Source organism: Equus asinus, chromosome 3 (assembly GCF_041296235.1).
Source record: "Equus asinus isolate D_3611 breed Donkey chromosome 3, EquAss-T2T_v2, whole genome shotgun sequence".
In the NCBI taxonomy this organism is placed as follows: domain Eukaryota; kingdom Metazoa; phylum Chordata; class Mammalia; order Perissodactyla; family Equidae; genus Equus; species Equus asinus.
This window is the reverse complement of record NC_091792.1, coordinates 5332396-5359363: the sequence shown is the minus strand read 5'-3', so window position 1 is coordinate 5359363 and position 26968 is coordinate 5332396. Positions and strand designations below refer to the sequence as shown.

The 26968-nt window shown below is 41.5% G+C and overlaps 1 protein-coding gene across 1 annotated transcript; it reads left to right on the top strand.

Moving 5' to 3' along the window:
* Positions 1-1184: 1184 nt before the first annotated feature.
* On the top strand, positions 1185-2574 carry LOC106829780 (X antigen family member 5-like). Its single transcript, XM_014839047.1, is given in 3 exon segments — positions 1185-1253; positions 2301-2416; positions 2418-2574. Coding segments are annotated over 3 exon segments (342 nt in total).
* The last annotated feature ends 24394 nt before the right edge of the window (positions 2575-26968 follow it).

Below are 26968 nucleotides of genomic sequence, written 5' to 3'. Positions count from 1 at the left end.
ATTTTTAACTCTAATGTAATAGTCTGACCTATGATCTTATTTAGGGAAATCAGGTCAAATATCATCTGATCCTTTTCAAAGAATGGTCGCACTGGTGAAACACTCCAAGAGTTACTGATTTTGAAGTCTGATACAGACTGGAATGAGCTCAATTAATTTCATAACGTCTCACCTTTTAATCTAGAACTTCATGCATTATACCATGTGCAATTTTAACCCTATGAAATTTCAACTCTATGAAATCCCCAGAGTTTTTCAACTTTGCTAACCTAAAGATTGGCCTTTGGGTCAATTGCAACTTGCCATGCCCAGACACCTATGTTAAGAACAACTTACCTGTCTGAAGTTCCTGAAAGTGCAATAAATCTGTATGCTTCTTTAATGGGTCAAGATGACATACTCATTTACACAAGGGATTAGGTAAAGGGAGCAAATGCGGACTGAGAAGGAAGGAAAGGAGTCAGAGTTCCAGCCAGCAGAACTGCAAATGCGTCATGCCCAGGCTCAAAAGTACCTGCGCTCTACCTGGCAATTCTTTTGTGTCCCCAGCAAGCTCTCACCTCACTCTTCACAGTAACTGCTTCAAGCCTACTCCATACTCTCCTCTTCTCCTCCCTTCTCATTCTCACCTGACAATCTCATTCCCTATTTCAAGAGAAAATAAGAGCTTTCCTCAAACCAAATTTCCTCAGCCTCTGCCACCAGCTTGCACCCTCCTTGGACCCCACCCGCTCTTTCTTCCTGTCTTTCTATTAAAATCTGAGTGGCGACTTTTCTCATTCTAAGTCTAACTCTCCTACCCAGACCTGGATCCTGCCCCTCCTGCCTCCCTAGAGACGTCCTCCGAGCTTCCTTCTTTCTTGCTCCCCTCTGACTCCTCCTTCCCTGGCTCCCCTCCTGTCAGCATGTAAACATGATTTCCCACTTCCCTAGAAGCCACCCACCCTCAGTCCTTCACCCTACCCAGGTGTGGGTCTATCTTTTCCTTCAGAGACGAATTTTATAAATAGTTAATTCATTTATTCAGCAAATATTTGCTAAGTGTCAGCTGCCTACAAGGCTTTGCTTTAAGTGCTAGGGATTCAACAAGGAACTCAGTAGACAAAATTCCCTGCCTGTGTGGAATGTCTACTATACTGAAGAGCTGGAACTGTTTCCCCATTTCCAATTCATATCCCTACCCAATGTCGTCTGGCTTCTACCTCTACCCTCCTTTGAAAGCTGCTCTCTCCAAGGTCACTGATGATCTTGTTGTAAATCACACAGAAACTTTTTAGTTCTCATCTTAATGGATGCAAGTAATGCAGCATTTGAGATGATTGTCTACCCCTTTATTTTTATTTTATTTTATTTTTTTTAATAAAGATTAGCCCTGAGCCAACTGCTGCCAATTCTCTTCTTTTTGCTGAGGAAGACTGGCCCTGAGCTAACATCCATGCCCATCTTCCTCCAATTTATATGTGGGACGCCTACCACAGCATGGCATGCTAAGTAGTGCCATGTCCACACCTGGGATCCCAACCGGCAAACCCCGAGCCTCCGAAGCGGAAAGTGCGAACTTAATCTCTGTGCCACCAGGCCGGCCCCTACCCCTCTTTAAAATTCTGGGCCCTTCACATGACATCCACTCCTGATTATGAGCCCTTAATGGCTGCACATCCCTTTTAGGATTAAAGTTTTAAATCCCCAATAGTTGATAAGACCCTTATCGATGGCTGTCCTGCTTTCCTCTCCAGGCTCGATTCTCACCGTCTTAGCTGTAATCTTGGTCTGCCATTCTTGGTTCAACCATCCAGATCTCTCTGTGATCCACTGAAAGTGCCAAGCACCTCTTCTCCCTTATTCTCTTAGCTCAGCTCTACTCACCCTGCAGACCTGAGTTTTGGCATCCTTTTCTCTGGGAGCCCTGAGCTCCCAACTTTAGTTAAGAGAATCTGTGGCATACTGCCATCAAAGCCTTTAATTCTTCATCTGGCAGCAATTTTCAGTATGTATTTCAGACAGTATGTTATCCTTGTTAGTTTACCTGTCTGTAACCCCCTGGAGCATATAAGACCCTTAAGAATGGAGACTAATTCTTAATCAAGATATATTTCCAGCAGCTAGCATAGTGTTTGGCAAAGAGTAGTTCCTTAACGACTATTACTTGAATTAAGAGTATATATATTGAAGACCTATTTTATGCCAGGTACTATGCTTTACAAATAGTGTATAATTTAAGCCTGGCAAAAAACCTTCAAGACAATAATGTCTAACGCAGGGAAATTGGGCCTCCAAGGAGTAAAATAATCTACTTTCAGCCAGATGGACCCCTGGCTGCCCAGCAGTCCAGTGACAAGCAACCTCAACAAGAGGAACTGCCAACTGAAAGTCAGGACATTCTACCTGGTGGAGGGAGAGAAGAGGAAGAAGCATCGGGTTCAAGGGCCTGACCTGGAAGCTGATCAACAGGAACTGGCTCAGCCAAAGACTGGGGGTGAGTGTGGAGGCTGTCCAGAGGTCAAGGGGATGGTTCTACCAAACTTTGAGCCCATTGAAATGCCAGAAATAGGTGAAGGGCAGCCATGGGTTTAAAAGAAGACAAGCTAGAATCATGCAGGCTGTTTCTATGTTGAAAATTTGTTAAAATTCTCTCAATAACATTTTACAATTTTTCCCCGAAAAGGTCACAAAGATAGTAAGTGGTGAGGGAGGATTTGAACCCAGGTTTGTTTGCCTGTGCAGCAAAAAGAGCATTTTATATATCCCTAAGCTTCAGAATGCATTAAAGAGAATTATACTAATATGCTATATTAGTACCAAATAGGGTTGCTGGAAGACCACTCACCCTGATGCCGGGTCAAAGCGCCAGAATCCAGGGCTGTGTTTTTTTTGTTGTTTGTTTTTTTTTTTTAAAGATTTTATTTTTTCCTTTTTCTCCCCAAAGCGCCCCGGTACATAGTTGTATATTCTTTGTTGTGGGTCCTTCTAGTTGTGGCATGTGAGACGCTGCCTCAGCGTGGTCTGATGAGCAGTGCCATGTCCGCGCCCAGGATTCGAACCAACGAAACACTGGGCCGCCTGCAGCGGAGCGCGGAAACTTAACCACTCGGCCACGGGGCCAGCCCCCAGGGCTGTGTTTTTTAAATCCCCTTCTCCCCATGGGAGTTCCGTGAGGAGGAAGTTCTGACATGCTTACATTTGCCGGCTTAACCTTTCCCCTGACTAATTGTACAAAGGTATTCAAGTCTTGATGTGATTGCAGTGTTGGAATGGGAAGAAGCTAAAGGATGGCTGGCCAGAACACAAAATACCCATGAGCATCCATCTTCTAGCAGGGAGACCCCTGAAAGAAACGCAGGCGGTTCATCTTTTCCTAGTAGGACACCACTTGGTCTTAAATATGCAAACCTCATAATAGTATGTATCTCTCAATACAACATGTTTTGGCCAGTATTTATATAGGCAAAATGTATATAAATGTCCTCAAAACTCAATACATTTTAAACAAAGCAATGCCCATAAAAAGTCTCAATTATTTTCCCAATTGGCAAAATACAAGGATCATGAAAAGAGCCCCAACTGTCAGCAAAGTGATTCCGCCACTCTGGTGGCTCCAGGAGAGGTTATATTAAATGCACACAAAGCAAAGCCGTTACCATCCATATCAATTTTTTTGGTGAGCAGGAAATGATATTTTAAACATTTTCCATCATCATATGACAGTTTATTTAGTATATAGACAGGCATCGCTTAACGGTCTGAGAAGTGTGTCGTTAGGTGAGTATGTCATCGTGCGAACATCATAGAGTGTACTGGCACAAACCTAGATGGCATAGCCTACTACACACCTAGGCTCTATGGTACTCATCTTATGGGACCACCATTGTATATGCAGTGTCGTTGACCAAAACATCATTATGTTGCACAAGACTGCTTATAGTATTTTGGTGTGTTTAACTACATTTTTAAAAAATGGCTCAAAGTTTGGGGTTAATATGCAGCACAATATAATTTTTATAATTTAAAATATTATGAAATGTTTCTGTTAATGTTCTTGCACCATAAAGTCTGTTTCTCAGAAATGAATTGCTGGAATTAAGCAGGAAATACCTATCTATGCAGAGAAAGTAAAATCAGAAACAGAACTAAACTAGCACTGCTGCCTAGACAGAAGGGTCCTTCTCACGTGGGCCCTCCTCTGACCTCACCCCGCTGCGTGGGTAAGGAACAAGAGACTTGTCCCTGGAGCTTGGAGCTCCTTCTAGACCACACTCTGAGTTCCTGGAATCTTGGAATTCCCTTCAGGCAGGAAGAAGAGCAGAGGGCAAAAAGAGGTTTTGTCAGCAGAATCAGCCCTCTCTGAATGAGCTTTCCAGGAACAACCCCTCATCACTTCTGCTTCCATCTCATTTGCTAGAACTAGATCAGATGACACCCCTACTTGTGAGAGGCTGGAAATAAGCTGAGAGCATCACCACCACCAAAAAAAGGTGGGAGGGGGCTTCTACATTCAAGGAAGAAAGGGAAATTGGATTTAGTTAGGCAAATGGAAGCTTCTGCCACAGATGGGGTTATTTAGGGGAAGAAATGCAATCTTCTCCCAAGCCAAGATTCACTTGTTTTGTTTTTTAGCCTGTGAATCTAACAAGCTCAATAGCAATTCAGTGGTCAATTAGCAGAGGAGAATATCAGAATATCTTGCCTATGTAGGGGAAGAAGACATTTCCTCTGCCTGCTCTGTGTCTTTCTGGCTGAAGAACGAATTAAATTCACATGAAACAGAATAACAGGAAAAAATTAAACGAAGCTTTATGACATGTATACATGGGAGAGGCTCAGGCAAACTGACCAACTCACCAAAATGGTGGAAGCTCTCCCCTTAAATACCACCCTCAGGTAAAGACAAAGGAGGATGTTGGGGCTGGGGGGAATCAATCATGGGAGGTTACCAAAAAGTACAGTAAACCGGGGTAAGGTTACTATGCAGATTTAAGTCCTTGCCTTTGGCATTGGTAAAGAGTTTCTAGAGATAAGGTCATCTCTCCTTCTTCCTGGTACAGAGAGGGAGAGACCTTTACAGTTGGGGATTTCCCTTACAAATGTAAATGTCTCTTAACAAAGGGTAAGTAAATTCTACTTTTCAGAGTTTCTTTCCTGTCTGCAGTTTTTAAAAGTAACTGGCCCAAAATAATCCTCATGCCAAAGAGACATATCTTGGGGTGGCCAATTCCAGTCCCCCAACCCTATCTCTTTGATGAGAAATTGTCGGTTCTCCCAGGTAAGAGAGGGAGTTCTGTCCTTCCTTACCTTGTGAATACTTCTACATTCTGTTGACGAAAATATCCATAAGCAATCTACAAATGAAAATTTGGGAGAGTTTATTCTGAGCTAAAATGCGAGGACCATGGCCCGGGGCCTTTCTTCCCAAAGGAAGAAAGGGCACCAAAGAAGTGAGGTATATAGAGTGGTTATATACCCCCAAACAGGATCTTTCACATATGATTGAAATGTCTCTTTTACAATAGTCGACAGACTGCTCTGTCGGCACAGCGATTGATGAAACAGCAGGTAGGTCTCCTGCCTAGGTGGACACAGCAGAGCGGCAGGTCTGTTGTCTTGAGCTCGGTGGTCACAGGTGAGCTCAGCAATCAGTTCCTAGCCTAAGGAAAGATGCTTATCCTTAAGGAAATGCCAATGTGGGGGGAAGTTGCACCTCTATCTTAAGGCCATTTGTTCTTGCCATAGTAAATGTTTAAAGCAGATATACAACGTGTGCTCAATGGCCACAGTCAGACCTTTTTGGGAAAAAAAACAAAGTCAGGCCAAATTAGGTTTACACCAAATGGCTTCCTCATATATTCCAATATGTCCTATTGCTTGCCATTTCTATTTGTCAATTCTTACTCAAGAAACATCTGAAATAACCCAGAATGGGCTATTAATTCAATCTTACAATCATACTATAAACAACTGACTCTACATGTTGCATTGACATCCCAAATTATGCCTGACAGCCTTTGGTTCGAGATGGCAGAGAACAAGAAGGGAGTTGTCAGTAGATGTGAGAAATCACCAAATTTCTAGACGCTGGAAAGAAGATGAAGGTAACAGTCTTGCAGAGAAAAAGGAAGAGATTTCAACAAGACAGAACTCCTCAGAGTTCTTAGGCTCTGAACCAACGTACTTGAAGTGGCCTGGAGTAATGCAACAGCAGTCCCAAAGCGGGAGGTGTCAGCACAATTCTGCCCATGGAGAAGCTGCCCAGTCAGTGACCCACAGCCTGCCCTGCCCACCTGCTCACGTCCCTCCCTGCTCACATGCGCCCCAGCATTTTACCACCAGGATAACAGAAAAACCAACATTAAGGGTGTTTTTAAAAATAATTGTACCAATTTCCTGGGGAGAATTAGGGCTTCTAGGATTGGAAGAGGGCCACAAAGTAAAGTCCTCCCCATTCTGGTATTTGGACCTCCCCTGCCCCAGATTAAAGTCTGCACCTGCAAAAAGTAAAGTCTGCCTAACCAAATATGCTGTCCAGATCTGCCTGCATACACCACAGCAGAGAAAACTCACACTGGCTACTTAGAAAAAAACAATCAAGCTGTGCTAAACTGTCCAACCAAACCCACCAGAAGGGTCGCTTGACATGGATCACATGAGAACATAAGCCCAAAATGCCAACACAGACAGCAGTGTGAACTCCCTGAAGTGGGCCACTACCCTGTGAGATCAAGACCATGAAACTCCTACTAACAAGTCTATACTTGTTCCAGAAATAAGTTCATGTTCCCACTCCCCCATAGATCTCTTTTTCAATTTTACACAGAGATCTTAAAGTCCCACAATAGGTGAAAAATGTTTCCCTTCTCCAAATTCTCATTCTTCTCTGACCAGTAGGAGGGGTCACACTCAAGCACCTGGGTTGAGTCTTTCGCCTTCTTCAACAGCTTGCACCAACTTGTCTGTCTCTCTTTAGTGGGTCATATTGGGGTAGTACCAACTTCAGCACATGCAGAGTTGAATCGCTGCAATCCCAGTTGACAAATAGAAATGGCAAGCAATAGGATATATTGGAGTATACAAGGATGCCATTTGGTGTAAACCTAATTCGGCCTGACTTTGTTTTTTCCAAAAGGGCCTGACTGTGGCCATTGAGCATGCATTGTATATCTGCTTAGACATTTCCTATGACAAGAACAAAGGCCCTTGAGATAAAGGTGCAACTTCCCCAACATTGGCATTTCCTTAGGGTTAAGCATCTTTCCTTAGGCTAGGAACTGATTGCTGCACTCACCTTTGACCACCCAGCTCACCTGTGATCACCAGGTTCGAGACAACAGACTGCCACCCTGCTGCGTTCACCGAGACAGCAGACCTACCTGCTGTTTCATCAATCGCTGTGCCGACAGAGCAGTCTCTCGACTATTGTAAAAGGGACATTTCAATCCTATGTGAAACATCCTCTCTGGGGGTATATAACCACTCTGTGGACCCCACTTCTTCGGTGCCCTTTCTTCCTTTGGGAAGAAAGGCCCTGGGCCATGGTCCTCAGATTTCAGCTCAGAATAAACTCTCCCAAATTTTCATTTATAGATTGGTTATGGATTATTTTCGTCGACACAGTGGTCTCATGAGTCCCATTTTTATAAATGTCCACAGAACCAGCTGAGTTTAGAAAACTTTGGGAAATCTCCAGAACAAAATGCAGGAGCTATCATGTTTAGACCTCAGCAACCACCCACTGCCAATAGCATTGCTTAAGCCGAAGTACATATCACAACGTACACTACACCCTAAACCCATGTCATTGTTGCCAGCCATAGGCTCTAGCAGAGATGGTATTATTAAGTGGAAGAACGTAGACTCTGGAAAACAGTAAAAGCATTCTTCTATTGATAAATTAGGATGGACTATGGGGAAAAATATAATTTCCTCAGCCTAGGGCAGCCCAAGGCGTAAGAGCAAAAGCAGGTCAAATCACCCACTTTGGCCCTTATTCCCTAAGCACCTGAATCTCAGACTTTTCCACTACAGAGGGAAAAGCTCATCCAATAGAAAGCGGCAGCAGGGGAGAGCTGAGAGACAGAAGAGGAAAGCTGGGATTTTCCCATAATGCCCAGAGACTCATCCCTTCCTCCTCAGGCCGGGACACCAGTCGGGGCCAGTTTACTTCACCAGCTCTCAGAAGAGAATGCCCAGAGAATGCCAAAGAGCCCACCAAACAGGTGATAGAAGTCAAAGCAGTGGGTACCTGGGGGAGCAGGTACTGATTGGGAAGGGGCACCAGGAACCTTCCAGAGTCATGGAAATAGTTTACGTTTTGATATGGGCATACATAGGCAAAAAAATTCTTCAAACTGTTCACTTAAGATTTGTCTATTTCACTGCATATAATTTATGCCTTAATAAAAGTATTCCAAAAAAAAAGATGCACAGCCAAAGTGCTTCCAAGAGGAAGAATCTTTACATCCCAATCCCGAGCGTCACAACTTGGGTCCCAGGGAGTGCATCCCAAAGTCATCACCCCTCTGTGCACTGTGACTTTAAATCCCTTTGTTGAAAACAGCTCCACTCCAGGACACCTGGCCAAATAAAGGCAAGTCCAGAGGGCTGTTCTAGCCCTTAAGTAACCTCCCCTGAAGGTGCAGTTTCACAACTGCAGTTCAATGCACCTGACCCAGAGATAATTCGCAGGGAGGTGCCAAGTGAGTTTCTTTTTGAAAGAGTCCCCAGAACATTCAAATTGGGGAAATATGTCTTTGAAGGCATTAGTTAGGACTAACAAAAAGAGCACCGGCAAACAACTTTATTGGATGTTTTCTCTACCCCCACTCCAGTGTCCCTTCTTCAGCTCCCCCTTTGCCTCCTCACGAACAAACCACCACCACCATCCAGACAACTGGATGGTTCTGTCTCCTTGACAAGGGAAAGGAATGTGTCAGCAGATGACAAGATTCAGAGGAACTCATTCCTATGAGATGTGGGATTTTAAAGCTTAGGCCATTCAGAGGTCAAACAGGTGCCATGACTCGTACAACATAAACACAAAAATACAGGATAAGTAGGAGCAAGGCGTTCCGGCCTTGCCCCACTCCCTGTCAATCTCCCACCCCGAGACCCCCGAAAGGAGTCCTCATTCCCCTGTGGCGGAAACAGAGAAGTGATAACAGAGCGCTAAGTGGGTCCCAGAAAGCAGGAGCTGGCCCCTTTCTTGAGCCGAGTTCTGGGAAGGATTCAAAACCCCCATACAGGCTGGTGATCTCTGAAAAGGAAACCTAGTCCCGTTGCTCAGGCAGAGCCTGGGAAAATGGCTCTGAGGAGAAAAGCCTAGGCAGTTGGCACTAGGGACAATGTCATAGGCTTCTCAGGGCCCCAGCACAGCCTGAGAGCAGGATGATTTCCATGTCCCCCAGGAGAAGCACAGAGAGAGTGAGGAAAATGAAGGGCCTGTGAAGTCTGAGATGCAGAACATCTAGGCAATTATGTGAACTTTCATCTAAGGACCAGACAGGATGATAGCTGTTCCAATGGATGCCAATGTCAACAGATGACATCAAGGACCACATTGACTCTCTGCTTTCCCTTCAACAACCCAGCCACGTCACTGCTAGCCCAAAGGGTACTTTCATGCAACTTAGGAAAAAACACCTGCAAAGTGTGTGCTGCTTAGGGCATGGAGCGCAGGTTTGATTTCAGCCTCCTCGACTCTCCACTCCACCCCCACCCCCAACCATGGCATTTGAAAAATAGGACTCAGATGGCCTAAGGCTTAAACCTGAGCCATGTTACTCACCTCCAAATCTGGCTGAATAGTTAAGACTAGTCCACCTCAGGAAATTTATCTAAAATCTCAAGTAAAATAAACCCATAGCAAAATAAGATAGGGATGTTAAAAAAACAAAATTATAACTAAGAAAACTGGACAATGTCCACCAAATATAAGAAACTTTCCCTTATTGTAATATTTGTTTTGGTTCTTAGTTTGTTATAAAATTCTATCTCACACCATAATTACTTTTTTTGTCTGATTTTTTTTCCAGCTTTATTGACATATAATTGACATAGCGCGTAAGTTTAAGGTATACAATGAGATGATTTGTTACATGTATATATTGCAAAATGATGACCATAATAAGGTTAGTTAACACATCCATCCTCTCACGTAATTATCATTTTTATTTGTGCGGAGAACATTTAAGATCTCTCTCAGCAACATTCAAGTATATCATATAGTATTGATGACTGTAGTTAGCATGCTGTATATTAGGTCCTCAGAACTTATTCATCTTGTAACTGGAAGTTTGTACCCTTAGACCACATCTCCTCATTTCTCCCAGCCCTCAGCCGCTGGTAACCACCATTCTACTATCTGTTTCTGCGAGTTCATCTCTTTTAAGAGTCCACACGTAAGTGAGATCATATAGCGTTTGTCTTTCTCTGTCTGACTTCGTTCACTTAGCATAATGCCCTCAGGGTCCATCCATGTTGTCACATATGGCAAGATTTCCTTCTTATTTGTGGCTGAATAATATTCCATTGTAAATATATATATACCACCTTTTCCTTATCCATTCATCTGTTGATTGACACTTAGATTGTTTCCACGTCTTAGCTACTGTGAATAATTCTGCAATAAACATGAGAGTGGCAGATATCTCTTCAAGATAGTGATTTCATTTCCTTCTGCTATATAACCAGATGTGGTGTTGCTGGATTATATGGTAGATCTATTTTTAATTGTTTGAGGAAACTCCATACTGTTTTCCGTGGTGGCTGTACCAAATTACATTCCCACCAACAGAGAACAAGGGTTCCCTTTTCTCCACATCCTTGTCAACACTTTTTCTCTCTTATTTTCTTGATAATATACACCCTAAAAGGTGTGAAGTGATATCTCATTATGGTTTTGATTTGCATTTCCCTAAGGATAAGTGATGTTGAGCATCTTTTCATGTGCCTGTTGGTCATTTGTATGTCTTTGAAAAAACATCTATTGAGGTTCTCTGCCCATTTTTTAATTGGATTAGTTTTTCTGCCATTGAGTTGTATGAGTTCCTTACAGATTTTGGATATTAATCCCTTATCTGATATATAGTTTGCAAATATTTTCTCTCATTTCATAAGTTGCCTCTTTACTTTGTTGATTGTTTCTTTTGCTTTGTAGAAGCTTTTAGTTTGAAGTAGTGCCACTTGTTTATTATTGCTTTTGTTGCTTGTGCTTTTGGTGTCATATTCAAAAATCGTTGCCATGGCCAGCCCAGTGGTGTAGTGGTTAAGTTCACATGCCCCACTTCAGTGGCCCGGGGTTTGCCAATTCCAATCCTAGGCACGGACCTACACACTGCTCATCAAGACATGCTGTGGTGGCATTCCATGTAGAAGAACTGGAAGGACCTCAAACTAGGATATCAAACTATGTACTGGGACTTTGGGAAGAAAAAAGACCAGGAAGATTGGCAACAGATGTGAGTTCAGGGCCAATCTTCCTCACCAAAAAAGCAAAAAAGAAAAAAATACAACATACTAAAAAGAAATTGTTGCCAAGACTAATGTCAAGAACTTTCTCCTTGTTTTCTTCTAGGAGTTTTATGATTTCAAGTCTTACATTTAAGTCTTTAATTCATTTAGAGTTAATTTTTGTGTGTGGTGTAAGATAGGGGTTCACTTTAATTCTGCTGCATAGGAATATTCAGTTCTCCCAACACGGTAAGTTGAAAGGGCTATCCTTTCCCCATTGAGTATTCTTGACTCCCTTGTCAAATATTAGTTGAATATACGTGCATGGGTTTATTTCTGGGCTCTTGATTCTGTTCCATTTGTCTATGCGTCTGTTTTTATGCCAGTACCATACTGTTTTGTACCATAGCTTTGTAGTATAGTTTGAAATCAACAAGAATGATGGCTCCAATTTTATCCTTCTTTCTTAAGATTACTTTGGCTATTCAAGATCTTTTGTGCTTCTGTACGAATTTTAGGATTTTTTTTCTATATCTGTGAAAAATGCCATTGGAATTTTGATAGTGCATTAAATCTATACATGGCTTTGGATAGTATGGACATTTTTAACGTTAATTCTTTCAATTTATGAACTTTTGATTGGAGAATTTAGCCTAAAATTTAAAGTTTAAAGTAATTATTCATAGGTAAGGACTTACTCTTTGCATTTTGTTCACTATTTTCTGATTGGTTTTTCAGTTCGTCCGTTGCTCTCTACCTGTCTTGCTGTCCTCCTTTGTGATTTATTTTTGTAGTGGTATGCTTTAATTCCTTTCTCTTTATCTTTTCTGTATCTGCTATAGGTTTTTCCTTTATAGTTACCATGAGGGTTACATAAAACCTCTTATAGGTATGACAGTATTTTAGACTAATAACTTACCTTCAATCACATACAAAAGATCTACACTTTTACTTCTCCTCCCACATTTTAGGCTCTTGATGTCACACGTACATCTTTTTATACTGTGCATCTGTTAACAAATTATTGTAACTATAGTTATTTTTAATATTATTGCTTTTGTAATTTTATACTAGAGATAAAGTGATTTACATGCCACCATTACAATATTAGGGTATCCTGGGTTGGACTGTAGATTCACCTTTGCCAGTGAGTTTTATACTTTGATATGTTTTCACATGCTCTCAACTTGAAGAACTCCCTTTGGTGTTTCTTGAAAGGCACGTCTAGTGGTGATGAACACCCTTAACTTTTGTTTGTGAGAATGTTTTTCTCTCTCCTTCATTTCTGAAAGATAGTTGTGCCTGGTAGTATTCTTGGTTGGTGGTATTTTTCTTTCAGAACTTTGAAGATGTCATCCTGCTCCCTCCTGGTCTGCAAGGTTTCTGCAGAGAAATCTGCTGATGAGGTTATGGGGATTCTCTTGGATGTGATGAGTCATTTTTCTGTTGCTGCAATCACAATTCTTTCTCTGTTGGTGACTTTTAACATTCTGATTATAATGTGTCTTGGACTAATCTTCTTTGTTTTGATCTTGCATGGAGTCCTTTGAGCTCCTTGTATATGGGTGTCCATATCTCTTCCAAGATTTGCGAAGATTTTAGCTATTCTTTCTTTAAATAAGCTTTCTGCTCCTTTTTCTCTCTCTTCTCCTGGGACTCCCATGATGTTAACATTCACTTGATTTATGGTATCCCATAATTCACGTAGGCTTTCTTCACTCTTTTTTCTTTCCTTTTTCTTCTTGTTCCTCTAACTGGTTAATTTCAAATGATTGGTCTTCAAGTTTGTTGATTCTTTCTACTGTATGGCTGTCTGTTGTTGAAGCTCACTATTAAATTTTTCTATTCTGTCATTGTATCCTTCAGCTTCAGAGTTTCTGTTTGGTTCTTTTTTATGGTTTCTGTTTCTTAACTGAATTTCTTATGTTGTTTATGCATTGTTTTCCTGATTTCATTTAGTTGTCTGCTATATTGTTTTTCATTTCATTGAGTTTCTTTAAGATGATTGTTTTGAGGGGCCAGCCCTGTGGCCAAGTGGTTGGGTTCACGTGCTCTGCTTTGGCAGCCCAGGGTTTCGCTGGTTCAAATCCTGGGTGTGGACGTAACACCCTCATCAAGCCATGCTGAGGCTGTGTCCCATGTGCCACAACTAGAAGGATCCACAACTAAAATACGCAAATATGTATTGGGGGGCTTTGGGAAGAAGAAGGAAAAATAAATAAATAAAATCTTTTTTAAAAAAATTACTGTTTTGAGTTCTTTGTCAGACAAATTGTAGATCTCCTTTTTTTTGAAGTCAGTGACTGTAGCCTTTTTAGTTTCCTTCGTGGTGTCATATTTGCCTGATTCTTTGCAATCCACATAGCCTTGCATTGGTATCTGTGCATTTGAAGAGGAAAACCTCTTTCAGTCTTTACAGACTGGTTTTAGCAGCTAAAGACCTGTCAGTTGTGTTGGCTGACGGGTTTAACTCTGGAATCACAGTCATGCTGGATTAAAGCCAGTTTTAAGGCTCTGCCTGATTCTGTAGTGGGGTCCACGTTTGGCATGCTTGTTACCAGGGCTTAGGTGGGTTTGGATCCTGTCTGCTTCCTGAGTAGATGGGACTGCATCCAGTACGTTGTTCAGTACGGTGCACTGGGACAAGGATCCACTCCAGGATCCACAGTTGAGTCCACAGTCCAAGGGCCTATTACTAAGTGCCTGGATAGGTGTGACTCCTGCCAGGTCTCTGGGAGAACGCCTACCTGGTTGCTGGATGGGTCCCTGCGTGGACAGGACTGGTCCTGGACCATGGCTGAGAGGGGCTGGAACCAAGCCTCAGGGCTGTTTTGAGTTCCACAACCATGATTGAGCTCTGCAGACGTGGCTCTGGAGGCACGGATGGGCATGTCTCCCACCAGGTCTCTGGGTAGGCTGGATTGCTCCCTAACTGTGGCTGGAAGAGGCAGAGCAGAGTATAGGTATGTTTGAGGATCATCTGAGGCACAGACCTAAGTATCTCTCACGAGTCCCTGGGCTGGAAATACTGCTCATGGACTATGGCTGGGAAGGGCTGCAGCCAAGATTAGGGCCCTTTCAAGATCTCCTGGGGTGCAGACAGGAATGTCTCCTGCCAGGTCCCTGTGCCAGCAAGACTGTTCACAGACTGCACTGGGTTGGGCTGGAGCCCAGTGACAGGGCCCTTTCAGAATCTACAGTCTGACTGAGTTTGGTGGGCTTACCTCCTGGGTCTCCTAGACTGCGTCTGAGAGGGACTGGAGCTGGTTCATAGGCCACTTCAGGATCCATAGCTGGGACTGAGGTCTGTATGCCTACTATTTGATGCATAGGTGGGTATGACTCCTCCAAGATCTCTTGGTATATGGTGCCAGTGACAGGAACATGGCCAAAAGGGGCTGTAGCTGAGTTCTCAGGGGTTGGAGCTGTTTCTGGGTCTGTAGGTGGGACCATGGTCAGCAAGTCAGCCTGGGTGCAGGCCTGCCTTCTCAAAACGGCTCTCCATTGTCTTGGACTGCACCAGGGTTTCACAATCTCCTGCCTGGATTCCACAGCTCCCATAAAGGCATTTTTGTCTGTGGATGGGTGCCAAATTATTGTTGTTCGGGAGGATACAGGAGGGACATCTTATTTAGCCATCTTGCTGACAATGTAATTCTTGATAATTCGTCCTGTAACAGCACAGAGAAGAAAGAGAACCTGAGGCGATGCAATGCAACCAGTGAGTGAATAAGGACAGGAGCAGGCCACCGTGCAGAAGAGCATCTCGTCCAGATCCCGAGTTTATAAAAGAGAAAACTGAGAACCAGAGAAAGGTGTGTTTGTATAGAGTTTAAGAATCCTTAAATAATTGTAACATAACTTTGTTGATTCCTAGAATACCTCTGCTTCTGAGGAATAGAAATACTACCCTCTGTTTAGAAGAATGGGATAGAGAGCTGAAGAAAGGGGAGCATGAGCTAAAGAAAGTTTTATTTCAAACACAAATGTCCATTGATATGGGAAAGATATTTGATGGGATTCTGAGGGATCGTTATTTTTTCCTTATACTTTTCTACAGATTTTTTATACGTGACTATTCCTTTTACACTAAGGAGAAGAGAAAAGACTTAAAATTAACAATAAATTAATTTTTAATTAATAATTATTTATTCCTAAAATCTAATTACTAATTATTTATCATAGTGATGTAAACCCTTGCAAAGCAAGAAGTCTGGAACACGATGCACTAAAGTAACTTTAAAGGGATGCATGGAAATTCGTTTTCTTTCTTCTGTTTGTCTGTTTTCAAGTTTTCTTGTATTTTATTTTTAAAATTTTTAAAGTTTATTTTCAAGTTTTCTATAATAATATGTATTAATTTTTTAACATAAAAAGAACTTATTTTAAAAGAAAAATTCGTAAATGATATTTCTGAGGTATGCAAATGACAATGTCCATTTGCCCTAGCAAAATTCTCAAAATATGGGGGTCGTTTGGTACATCTGATAGGATAAAAAACTGGGTAATGATACACATGCATAATTTTTTTTTCAAGAAAATAAAAAACAAATACCCTAACCCCATGCTCTTGTGACTCTGGCGTAGAAGAGAGTACCTAACTGAGTCAGAATCTGAGTGATGCAGTAACCCGAGGCTTTCTGACCAGCCTCCCACCCCTGGAGGAGTCACTTCCTGCTTAGAACCTCAGCTCCCTTCTCGGTAAAACCTGACTTGTCTCTCTTTATGAGGAAACTGAGGCTTGGAGGAAATTAAGTGATCTGTCCAAGATCACATCTATTAAGGTAAGTCACTATCCGTCTAAAACACTGTCACATCTATAACACGTTTTGTGTAAGCCTCATGGTAACCACAAAGAAAAAACCTGTAGTGGATACACAAAAAAGTTGGAGCCATCATTCTTCCTGATTTCAAACTATACTGCAAAGCTACAGTAATCAAAACAGTCTGCAAATGAGGAAAAGAACTCAGGCGCTTCACTGTGACACTGAGCAGACTCTTTCTATGTGCCACAGGGCCCACAAACCTGACAGAGGAGTTAAAAATGATACTGTCTCTTTTGTTCAAATTTTTTGTGTGTGTGAGGAAGATTGGCCCTGAGCTAACATGTGTGCCAGTCTTCCTCTATTTTGTATGTGGGATGCCGTCACAGCATGGCTTCATGAGTGGTGTGTAGGTCTGCACCTGGGATCCAAACCTGCAAACCCCGGGCCAGCAAAGCAGAGCATACAAACTTAATCACTATGCCATCAGGCCGACCCCAATACTCTCTCTTTTGACCTCCAACGAGTGAGGAACACGAGTGAGCAGGGAAGCCTTCAGAGCAAATGATCTAAATCAATTGTCTGCACAACCTCCACTTCTTTTTTATATCAATCGGTTAAACTCTGTCCTCCGTATTTACCCGCACTATCCAAAGTGACATCAAATCTTGTACACGCCTCTCACCCCTTAAGAAACATTCAGAAGATAAGTGATCTTTAAATACAGGAGTTAAAACACCCAGTGATGTGCTCCCGTGGAACAAGAAATTCTAGATCTCCTGTGTCAAACATTGAAGTAGACAGGCCCTTGGAAACTCAGGTGAACCCCCAGCTCTCCTTTGTCAAAGGCCGTTTCTTTCAACTAGAGTGTTCTGCTGTGAGGATGTTCATTCAATCACACCGGAAAACTCTAGGACGGAATCCAGTACTGGTTTCAGAAAGAGACATTTGAAACTAACGTTTAAAAAAGTAGCATAGTAAACATTTCTGCTGTTAGTATTGATATTCCCCCTGGGCCTGTATTCACCCTTCTGTTTAAGCATGATTTTTAAAAGAATAAATAACATTATTAGAGTCTAGAATATTGTGAATCCAGAGGTAAAAAAAGTCACACAATTTCAACAGCATAATACTAGTGTAGTTTTTGCCTAACGTGTTGCAGTATTTTTTCCAAATCATTTTGAAATTTGAGGATGAAACCTTCACTATACGTGAAATAGCCCTTCATGGAGAAGACCCATCCTTGGGAAACTTACCACCTCTTTAAATCCATTCAGCTCATTTTAGTACAGATGAGAAGATAAGGTAGTGGGAAATTTTTTAAAACAGTCTTCAGTAGTGAGAGAGAGAAAAAGAACAGGTTCTCATTAATGAGATTTGGGGTAACTCAATGTGAGGCCTTATCTCAAGCTTCTCAGTTGCAGTGGACTAGACCAGTCCTTCTGTGCTTAATTATGATACGTTCTCGTTGGAAGGAAATGGGAAAATAATCTAGCCCAAATTTATAAGTCTAAAGGTTAAGAAACAGACCTATTCCAGATCTGAGCATATAGCCCATTCCTGAGTCCAGGGGAGAAGGGAAGTGAGAGATACTTATGTCTGGGAATGACTCAGAAAACTTGCTGTCCAGACATATCTTGCACAACAACAAAAAACCAAACACCTACAGGAGGTATAACACAATCTCCAATTTACAAGTGAGGGACTAGAAGTGGGAATGTACAAAATAGAAATAAACGGGCAATAAATAGAAGTAAATGGGCAAGAAGTTGTTCCAAGTAAAATAAATACTTTCCCAACATAAACATAACAGACATTTATGTTTAATAAATAGATATTTAAGCATGAAACTCCAACCCTGATCATAAAACAATTTAGGACACATTCAGTGCAGTCAAATGAAGGTCAAAGAGGATATCTGTTTTCATTCCCTTTTCTTACAATGACACAGCTCGTGATAGCTCATGCTCCTAGGGCCCTGGGATTAGGAAAGTGTTCACTGGCATAAATTTGAGCTCAACATCACCTTTATGGTTTCCACCTAAAGTGCCAGCCTCCTTTTGGAAGCTTTGCATCTTTTTTTCCTCATCTCTGAAATGCATGTACAAGACAATATTTGTTTCAGCAAGATTGAAAATTTGTTTGCAGTGTGGTCACCTTCACTGGTGGCTTTCTACAACCCACTGGAGGAGACAGCTGCGGCCTCATTGTCACTGGAAGTAGCATCAGCCCTGGTCTTCCCCATGAGTCTCACCTGGTACTTACTTCTCTCACACCACTTCCAACTTGCTGTAAAACATACTCCTTTCACCTCACTTGTGGTACATGGCTTCCAATAGTGCCAAGTTTCCACACCTCCCTATATCCAAGCCATTTTTTTTTTGTTATGTTAAACTCTACATCAGTTCTTTTTCCCTCCACCTGGGGAAAGATTCTCCCTGAGCTACCATCTCTTGCCAATCTTCCTCTTTTTTCCCCCCTTTCTCCCCCTGAAGGCCCAGTACATAGTTGTATAGTCTAGCTGTAAGTCCTTCTGGTTCTTCTATGTGAGCTGCCACCAGAGCATGGCTACTGGCAGACGAGTGGTGAGGAAGTGAACCCAGGCTGCTGAAGCAGAGCACACTGAACTTTAACCACCAAGCCATCAGGGCTGGCTCTATCCACACCTTTTGTCATGGGACTTTGCAGTTCTTCTCCTTACTAAAGCAAAGTATATTTCTCCCTGACTTTGGGGCCAGCATGTGACTTGTTTCAGCTGTTGTGATGTTAGTGGATGGGACCTGTGCGAGGGCATGAAGCTCACACAAATGATTGGACTTGCCCTCTTGCACCTTGAAGAACACGCCTGGTACAGCCTGCTGATCCTGGATGAGAATCAGACAGACACGAGGTAGACTCCTAGCTCTCCCAGATGAAAGAGCAAGCCTGGCTGAGACTAACCTACGTAACCAACTCAAGCCCGCCCAGATCAGCTGAACCCCAGCTAGCCCGTAATAAATGCTTATTGGTGTATGCCACTGAGATTTTGTAATTGTTACACAGCATTACTGTGCCCATATTTAACTGATACATCATTGCACACCATTGGATTAATTATCTATTGCCGTGTAACAAATTATTCCCAAACTTAATGATTTAAAATGACATACATTTATTATCTCATAATTTCTGTGGAATTTGGAAGAAGCTTAGCTGGATGGTTCCAACTCAGAGTCTTTCATGTGACTGTAATCAGGCTGTTGGCAGGGGCTACAGTCAGTCATCTGAAGGCTTAACTGGGGCTGGAAGACCTGCTCCCAAGATGGCTTGCTCACAAGGATATGGGCAGGGGGCCTCGACTCCTCACATGCTATTGACAGGACCCCGCAGTTCCTTGCCATGTGGACCCTTCCATATGCTGCCTGAGTGTCCTCACAGCCTGGCAGCTAACATCCCTCAGAAAGAGAGAGAGCACAAGGAAGCCAAAATGCCTTTATGACCCCCTCCTCAAACCATACACTGTCACTTCTACTTTATCATATTCAATAGAATAGAGTCACCAGGTCCAGCCTATATCTAAGGAGGTTAAAATTGGGGCCCACTTCTTGAAGGGAAGAGTATCTAAGACTTTGTGAACATATTGTGAAATGCCTTCTAGCATGTTATATACGTTCTTCCTACCTGCAACACTCCCTCCCTCCCAAGGCTTTCAAAAGTCTCATCCCATTATAGCACCAACTCAAAGTCCAGAATCTCATCATCTAAATCAGGTCCAGGTGCAGAAGACGCGGCTCAGTTTTAGTTTCTTAAGTAAACCTCCTGAAGTCTAGTTGCTCTCCTTCTGAAGATCTGTGCACTAAAGGGACCAATTGCCCACTACCCTGCCCCCCCCCCCACACACAACATCCAACGGTGAGACAGGCGCAGCAGAAGGGCTATAATTATCTTCAGACTTTCAAAAGTGTTCAGCAACATAACTTTTATAGTTTTTTGTTTTTTCTCATCAAATCTCTAGGAGAAATATTATTCCTATTTTACAAAATAGTAAATAGATTTACACAATTCATATTTAGTGACCAAAGGAATTTCCTAGTGAAAGAACAAAATGAGGGGCCAGCACCGTGGCCGAGTGGTTAAGTTCGCGTGCTCCACTTCAGTGGCCCAGGGTTTTGCCACTTCAGATCCTGGGTGTGGACATGGCACTGCTCATGAAGCCACGCTGAGGCGGCGTCCCACATGCCACAACTAGAAGGACGACAACCAAAAATATACAACTATGTGCTTGGGGGCTTTGGGGAGAAAAAGGAAAAAATAAAATATTTTTTTAAAAGAACAAAATGACCATAAGAAAAATAAATAATCAAGTTGCTGGGAAGTTGGGTAAATTTATTAGTTAATAGTGACAGTGGGAAACTCACAATGTTTAGATTATGAAAGGCTTCATTAGTCTTATTATATCACCACCTTTAAAAAGACTTTCCAGATGAACAGCTGTGAGCTATAAGAAGATATCTATTTCTGCTTTACTGGCATTACCTGCTAGAACAACGTTTTCGTAGTATAGAATTTCTGCTTGGAACTCTGCTGAATTCAAGACTATCAACAGACCAGGTGTGAAACCAAGTATCATATTTTTAAATCATGTAGAAAGATATACCATCATATACCCACTCATAGTGCAAAAATGGTAAGAAGGTAGAAAGGAACTGGAGAAGGACATTTGAGCATTGGATTATACTAAACAAGTGCTTCATTTACATTGGGAGATAAATAGGCAGGTTAGTAAACATTTTACTTAGTTATAATTCACAAGGTACAGAAATCCTCTGAATCATATATATAACACTGTACACACTCTGAATTGATAAAAGCATATTACCAAATCAAGTATATTCATAGAAGTGGGTCTTTTATATAAGCCTCCAAAACAAAACAGCCCCGTTTATTTTTCCATTGCTTTCGGATTTCCTTTCTCCCCTATGGATAGCAATTCTTGCATTTAATTTAAAAGAGCCAATGAAGCCTAAAACCAATGTAGTAAGACTTAAGATAATAACTAGGAAAAATTCCTGTAGTATATATGACAAAAAAAATGGTTAATATTCAAAACATAAAGCTCTCCTCTATAGAGAAGAAAAAGGCATAGGCTCAAAAGTCCACAATACTGTTTCCATTTCAATTCCATTTTATTTTTTTATCTCACATGAATGTTCCTTTCCTTCTATCCCACTCAGCCGCCCACTCATCCGCCCACTCATCCATTCATCCACCCATCCATCCACCCATCCAGCCAGCCACTTAACAAATAGCCTTCACCTGTAGAACCCCTATCCAACCTTCAATATGGTAGGAGATGCTACTGTTGCCCCATCTACATCTCCTTGGCACCTGTGACTGTTGGCTCACAAAAGTATGCCCAGCTTAGGGGCAGGCCAGAAGTACTGATGAGTTAATACCTCCGGGAGCAGTCCTCAATCAATGATGAACAGAGTTGGTGGATAAATATCACAACTGCTCACTCCTCAGGTGGGACAACTGGGAGATCATTTATGGTAGAGGGAACAATCTAGAGACCCTCAAATTACTCTGCATATTCAAAGCCAATGCTGGTTAAGGCCAGGTTTGAAACTCCTTTGCTGTTTATCAGGCCATAGAATATTTTTAATATTTAGCCAGCTGATCTGCTGTGTTAGAACAACCAGAAAACTGCAACATTTTTACCAGTAAATGCATATAATTAAAGCTGACAATCACTATTTCAAGCATTAGCTATTACTGCTTTAAATGAAATTAATAGGGGCTGGCCCCGTGGCCGAGTGGTTAAGTTTGTGTGCTCTGCTTCAATGGCCTAGTGTTTGCCAGTTCAGATCCTGGGTGTGGACCTATGCACCACTCATCAGGCCATGCTGTGGTGGTGTCCCACATAGAAGAACTAGAAGCACTTACAACTAGGACATACAACTATGTGCTGGGGCTTTGGGGAGAAAAAAAGAAAAGAAAAAGGAAGACTGGCAACACATGTTAGCTCAGGGCCTATTTTCTTCACCAAATGTACCTTAAAAAAAAAAAAAAAGAAATTCATAAGCAAGCCATCTCAGCTTTGATAAACTTAACACTTGCCCTGGTTTTAGCTAATACATAATACATAATAACTATAATACATATTTTCTTCTTGATTATATGTTTTATTTTTTATTGAGAATTCTTTTACTATATGTTTTGGAGAGGGAAACCCAAGGATTTTACTCTTTGGAAATTAGAAATTATATATCACATGCCTACATCTTGTATTTTAATTGAAGATTTGTAAATGAAAGGAAAATGGAGGACATGCTGTAGGAGGAAATGAAATCATGTTTCCTAAAAGTTAGGAGCTAAGTTTGCAGAATCTTGAAATAGGATTGATCTCTAACTACCTCCACAACTCTTAGAAACTCTGTCAGTCAGTATTCAGTGAAACACACACTCAAACCACTCTAGCTATTTTAAGCAGAAAGACATTGAATAGAGGGAATTAGGTCCTGAGAAATTTTTTGGAATGGCTCATGCAGAGGGCTCTAAGAGGAGTCTTTAAGAATGAGTCCTGGACCAGATGGCTTTCCTGGGGAATTCTACCAAACTTTCAGAGAGGATTTAATACCTATCCTTTTCAAGCTATTCCAAAAAATTAGGGAAGATGGAACACTTCCTAACACATTCTATGAGGCCAACATCACGCTGATACCAAAACCTGACAAGGACACCACGAAAAAAGAGAACTACAGGCCAATATCACTGATGAACATAGACGCAAAAATTCTAAACAAAATTTTGGCAACCAGAATTCAGCAATTCATCAAAAGAATCATACATCAGGATTAGGTGGGATTCATACCAGGGACACAGGGATGGTTCAACATCCGCAAATCAATCAACGTGATACACCACATCAACAAATTGAGGAATAAAAACCACATGATCATCTCAATAGATGCAGAGAAGGCATTTGACAAGATCCAACAGTTATTTATGATAAAAACTCTGAACAAAATGGACATAGAAGGAAACTACCTCAACATAATAAAGGCCATATACGACAAACCCATAGCCAACATCATACTCAATGGGCAAAAACTGAACGCCATCCCCCTGAAAACAGGAATGAGACAAGGATGCCCTCTATCACCACTCTTATTTAACATAGTACTGGAGGTCCTGGCCAGAGCAATCAGGCAAGAAAAAGGAATAAAAGGAATCCAAATAGGGAGGGAAGAAGTGAAACTCTCGCTGTTTGCAGACGACATGATCTTATATATAGAAAACCCCAAAGAATCCATTGGAAAACTGTTAGAAGTAATCAACAACTACAGCAAAGTTGCAGGGTATAAAATCAATTTGCATAAATCAGCAGCATTTCTATACTCCAGTAATGAACCAACAGAAAAAGAACTCAAGAATACAATACCATTCACAATCGCAACAAAAAGAATAAAATACCTTGGGGTAAATTTAACTAGGGAAGTGAAGGACCTATATAATGAAAATTACAAGGCCTTTCTGAGAGAATTGGATGACGACATAAGGAGATGGAAAGACATTCCATGTACATGGATTGGAAGAATAAACATAGTTAAAATGTCCGTTCTACCTAAAGCAATCTACAGATTCAACGCCATCCCAATCAGAATCCCAATGACATTCTTTACAGAATTAGAACAAAGAATCCTAAAATTCATATGGGGCAACAAAAGACCCCGAATTTCTAAAGCAATCCTGAGAAAAAAGAACAAAACGGGAGGCAACACAATCCCTGACTTCAAAACATACTACAAAGCTACAGTAATCAAAACAGCATGGTACTGGTACAAAAACAGGTGCACAGATCAATGGAACAGAATTGAAAGCCCAGAAATAAAACCACACATCTATGGACAGCTTATCTTTGACAAAGGAGCTGAGGGCATACAATGGAGAAAAGAAAGTCTTTTCAACAAATGGTGCTGGGAAAACTGGAAAGCCACATGTAAAAGAATGAAAATTGACCATTCTTTTTCACCATTCACCAAAATAAACTCAAAATGGATTAAAGACCTAAAGGTGAGACCTGAAACCATAAGGCTTCTGGAAGAAAACGTAGACAGTACACTCTTTGACATCAGTATGAAAAGGATCTTTTCGGACACCATGCCTTCTCAGAGAAGGGAAACAATAGAAAGAATAAACAAATGGGACTTCATCAGATTAAAGAGCTTCTTCAAGGCAAATGAAAACAGGATTGAAACAAAAAACAACCCACTAACTGGGAAAAAATGTTTGCAAGTCATATATCTGACAAAGCCTTAATATCCTTAATATATAAAGAACTCTCGCAACTCAACCACAAAACATCAAACAACCCAATCAAAAAACGGGCTAGAGACATGAACAGACATTTCTCCAAAGAAGATACACTGATGGCCAATAGGCACATGAAAAGATGCTCATCATCGCTGATCATCAGGGAAATGCAAATCAAAACTACACTAAGATATCACCTTACACCCGTTAGAATGACAAAAATATCTAAAACTAATAGCAACAAATGTTGGAGAGGTTGCGCAGAAAAAGGAACCCTCATACACTGCTGGTGGGAATGCAAACTGGTGCAGCCACTATGGAAAACAGTATGGAGATTCCTCAAAAAATTAAAAATAGAACTACCATACGATCCAGCCATCCCACTACTGGGTATTTATCCAAAGAGCTTGAAGTCAGCAATCCCAAAAGTCCTGTGCACCCCAATGTTTATTGCAGCACTGTTTACAATAGCCAAGACATGGAAGCAACCTAAGTGTCCAACAACAGACGAATGGATAAAGAAGATGTGGTACATATATACAATGGAATACTACTCAGCTGCAAAACAGAACAAAATCATTCCATTTGCAATAACATGGATGGACCTTGAGAGAATTATGTTAAGTGAAATAAGCCAGCGAGGGAAGGATAATCTGTGTATGACTCCACTCATATGAGGAATTTAAAATTATGGACTAAGAACAGTTTAGTGGATACCAGGGGAAAGGTGGGGTGGGGGGGTGGGCACAAAGGGTGAAGTGGTGCACCTACAACATGACTGACAAACATTAATGTACAACTGAAATTTCACAAGATTGTAACCTATCAATAACTCAATTAAAAAAAAAAAAGAATGAGTCCTGGAATATTACAGAATGGATCTGCTGGAAGAATTACTGTCTCTGAGGCCACCACTGGAACTATTGAGTACACCACTACAGCTGTGATCCAGGAACGGCGAAAGCAGAATCAAGCCACTGCCGCTACTGCTGCTGCCTCTGCCACAAATGTATAGACACCCAGGAAGCAGAAGAATAGACAGTGGAAAACTGCTGTGGAAAAGCCTACTAGCTATAAGAAAAAAGCCAAAAAGGACAGGAAAGTGGCCTCTAGCTACCTTTGTAAGATTGTGATTCACAATAAGAAATAAACGGTCTTTGTTCCTCTTCCTGACACAGAGCTCCTTATTTTTGGAATTTCCTACATGATAAAAGTAATAAAGGTAGCTTTTGTTATTCATAACAAACACTTTTCGACCACACCCAAATTTATGTTAGTGAGGTGACTTTTGGAAAGCCTCAGGATGAAGTTGCCAGGGGAGACGACAGACGACGGATTTAGAGGGTTGGAACTTTCAGAGAGAGGATCTGGAGACTGGGTTAATTCCCAATGGTCAGTGATTTAATCAGTCATGCCTACATAATGAAGCTTCCATAAAAGTCCTAAATGATGGGTTTTAGAGAGCTTCTAGGTTGCTGAACATGTGGAGGTGCTGGGAAGATGGAAAGTTCTTGCTCCTTCGCTGATATCTTGCCCTATGCATCTCTCCCATCTGGCTGTTCTTGAGTTGTATCCTTTCTCAGTAAACCAGAAATCTAGTAAATAAGCTGTTTTCCTGAGTTCCATGAGCCACTCTAGCAAATTCTCGAACCTGAGGAGGAGGTCACAGGAACCTCCAATTGTAGCCAATAGGTCAGAAGCACAGATGACAACCTGAACTTGGGACTGCCATCTGGAGTGGGGGAGGAGTCTTCTGGTGTTAAGTGCTTAACCTCCAGGATCTCCAGGTAGATAGTGTCAGAATTGAGTTGAGTTGGAGGACATTCAGTCTGTCTCCAGAGAGAACCGGAAAATTGCTTGGTGTGGAAAAGCCCAGACATCTGGTCAGAAGTGAAGTCTTGAGAGTATAGTGTAGAGTGGGAAGAAAGAGTTTGCTTTACAACCTTCCTCCTTCCTAATGGGTCATGACTGAGTCTAACCGATGGAACCTAATTTGCATCCATATTGTAGATGCAGAGGAGAGTGGTCCACATAGTTTTCAGCTTTCCAGCCTCAAGCTCAAATAAAGGCATTCTAAAAGGAGGGTGGGGGTGGAACTGAGGAGGCCATGCTTCAGTATTGATCACAGACACTGTGTCACAGTCCTAACCTATTGTGTTTGTAATTACACAACGCCAGGAAAACATGATGGAAGTTACTCTCTTTGGGAAATCAAGTATTTTAAGTAAATCTATTCTATTGAAAGCAGAGGAAATGCAAGTAGTGTTACCTGGCAACTCTGAATATCAATGAAATGATTAAGCATACAGTTTCCATTTATGCATGAACTGTGGCGAAACAGTGCCAAATTTCCAACTGTTTGATATTACAGGGAAGGAAAAAAAGGCATCTGACGTGTGTAGAGCTCATTTGATCTTAAAGGAAAGTATTTCAAAACCTGTGCTTCCTCCAAGTTTATTCATTCTCTCTCA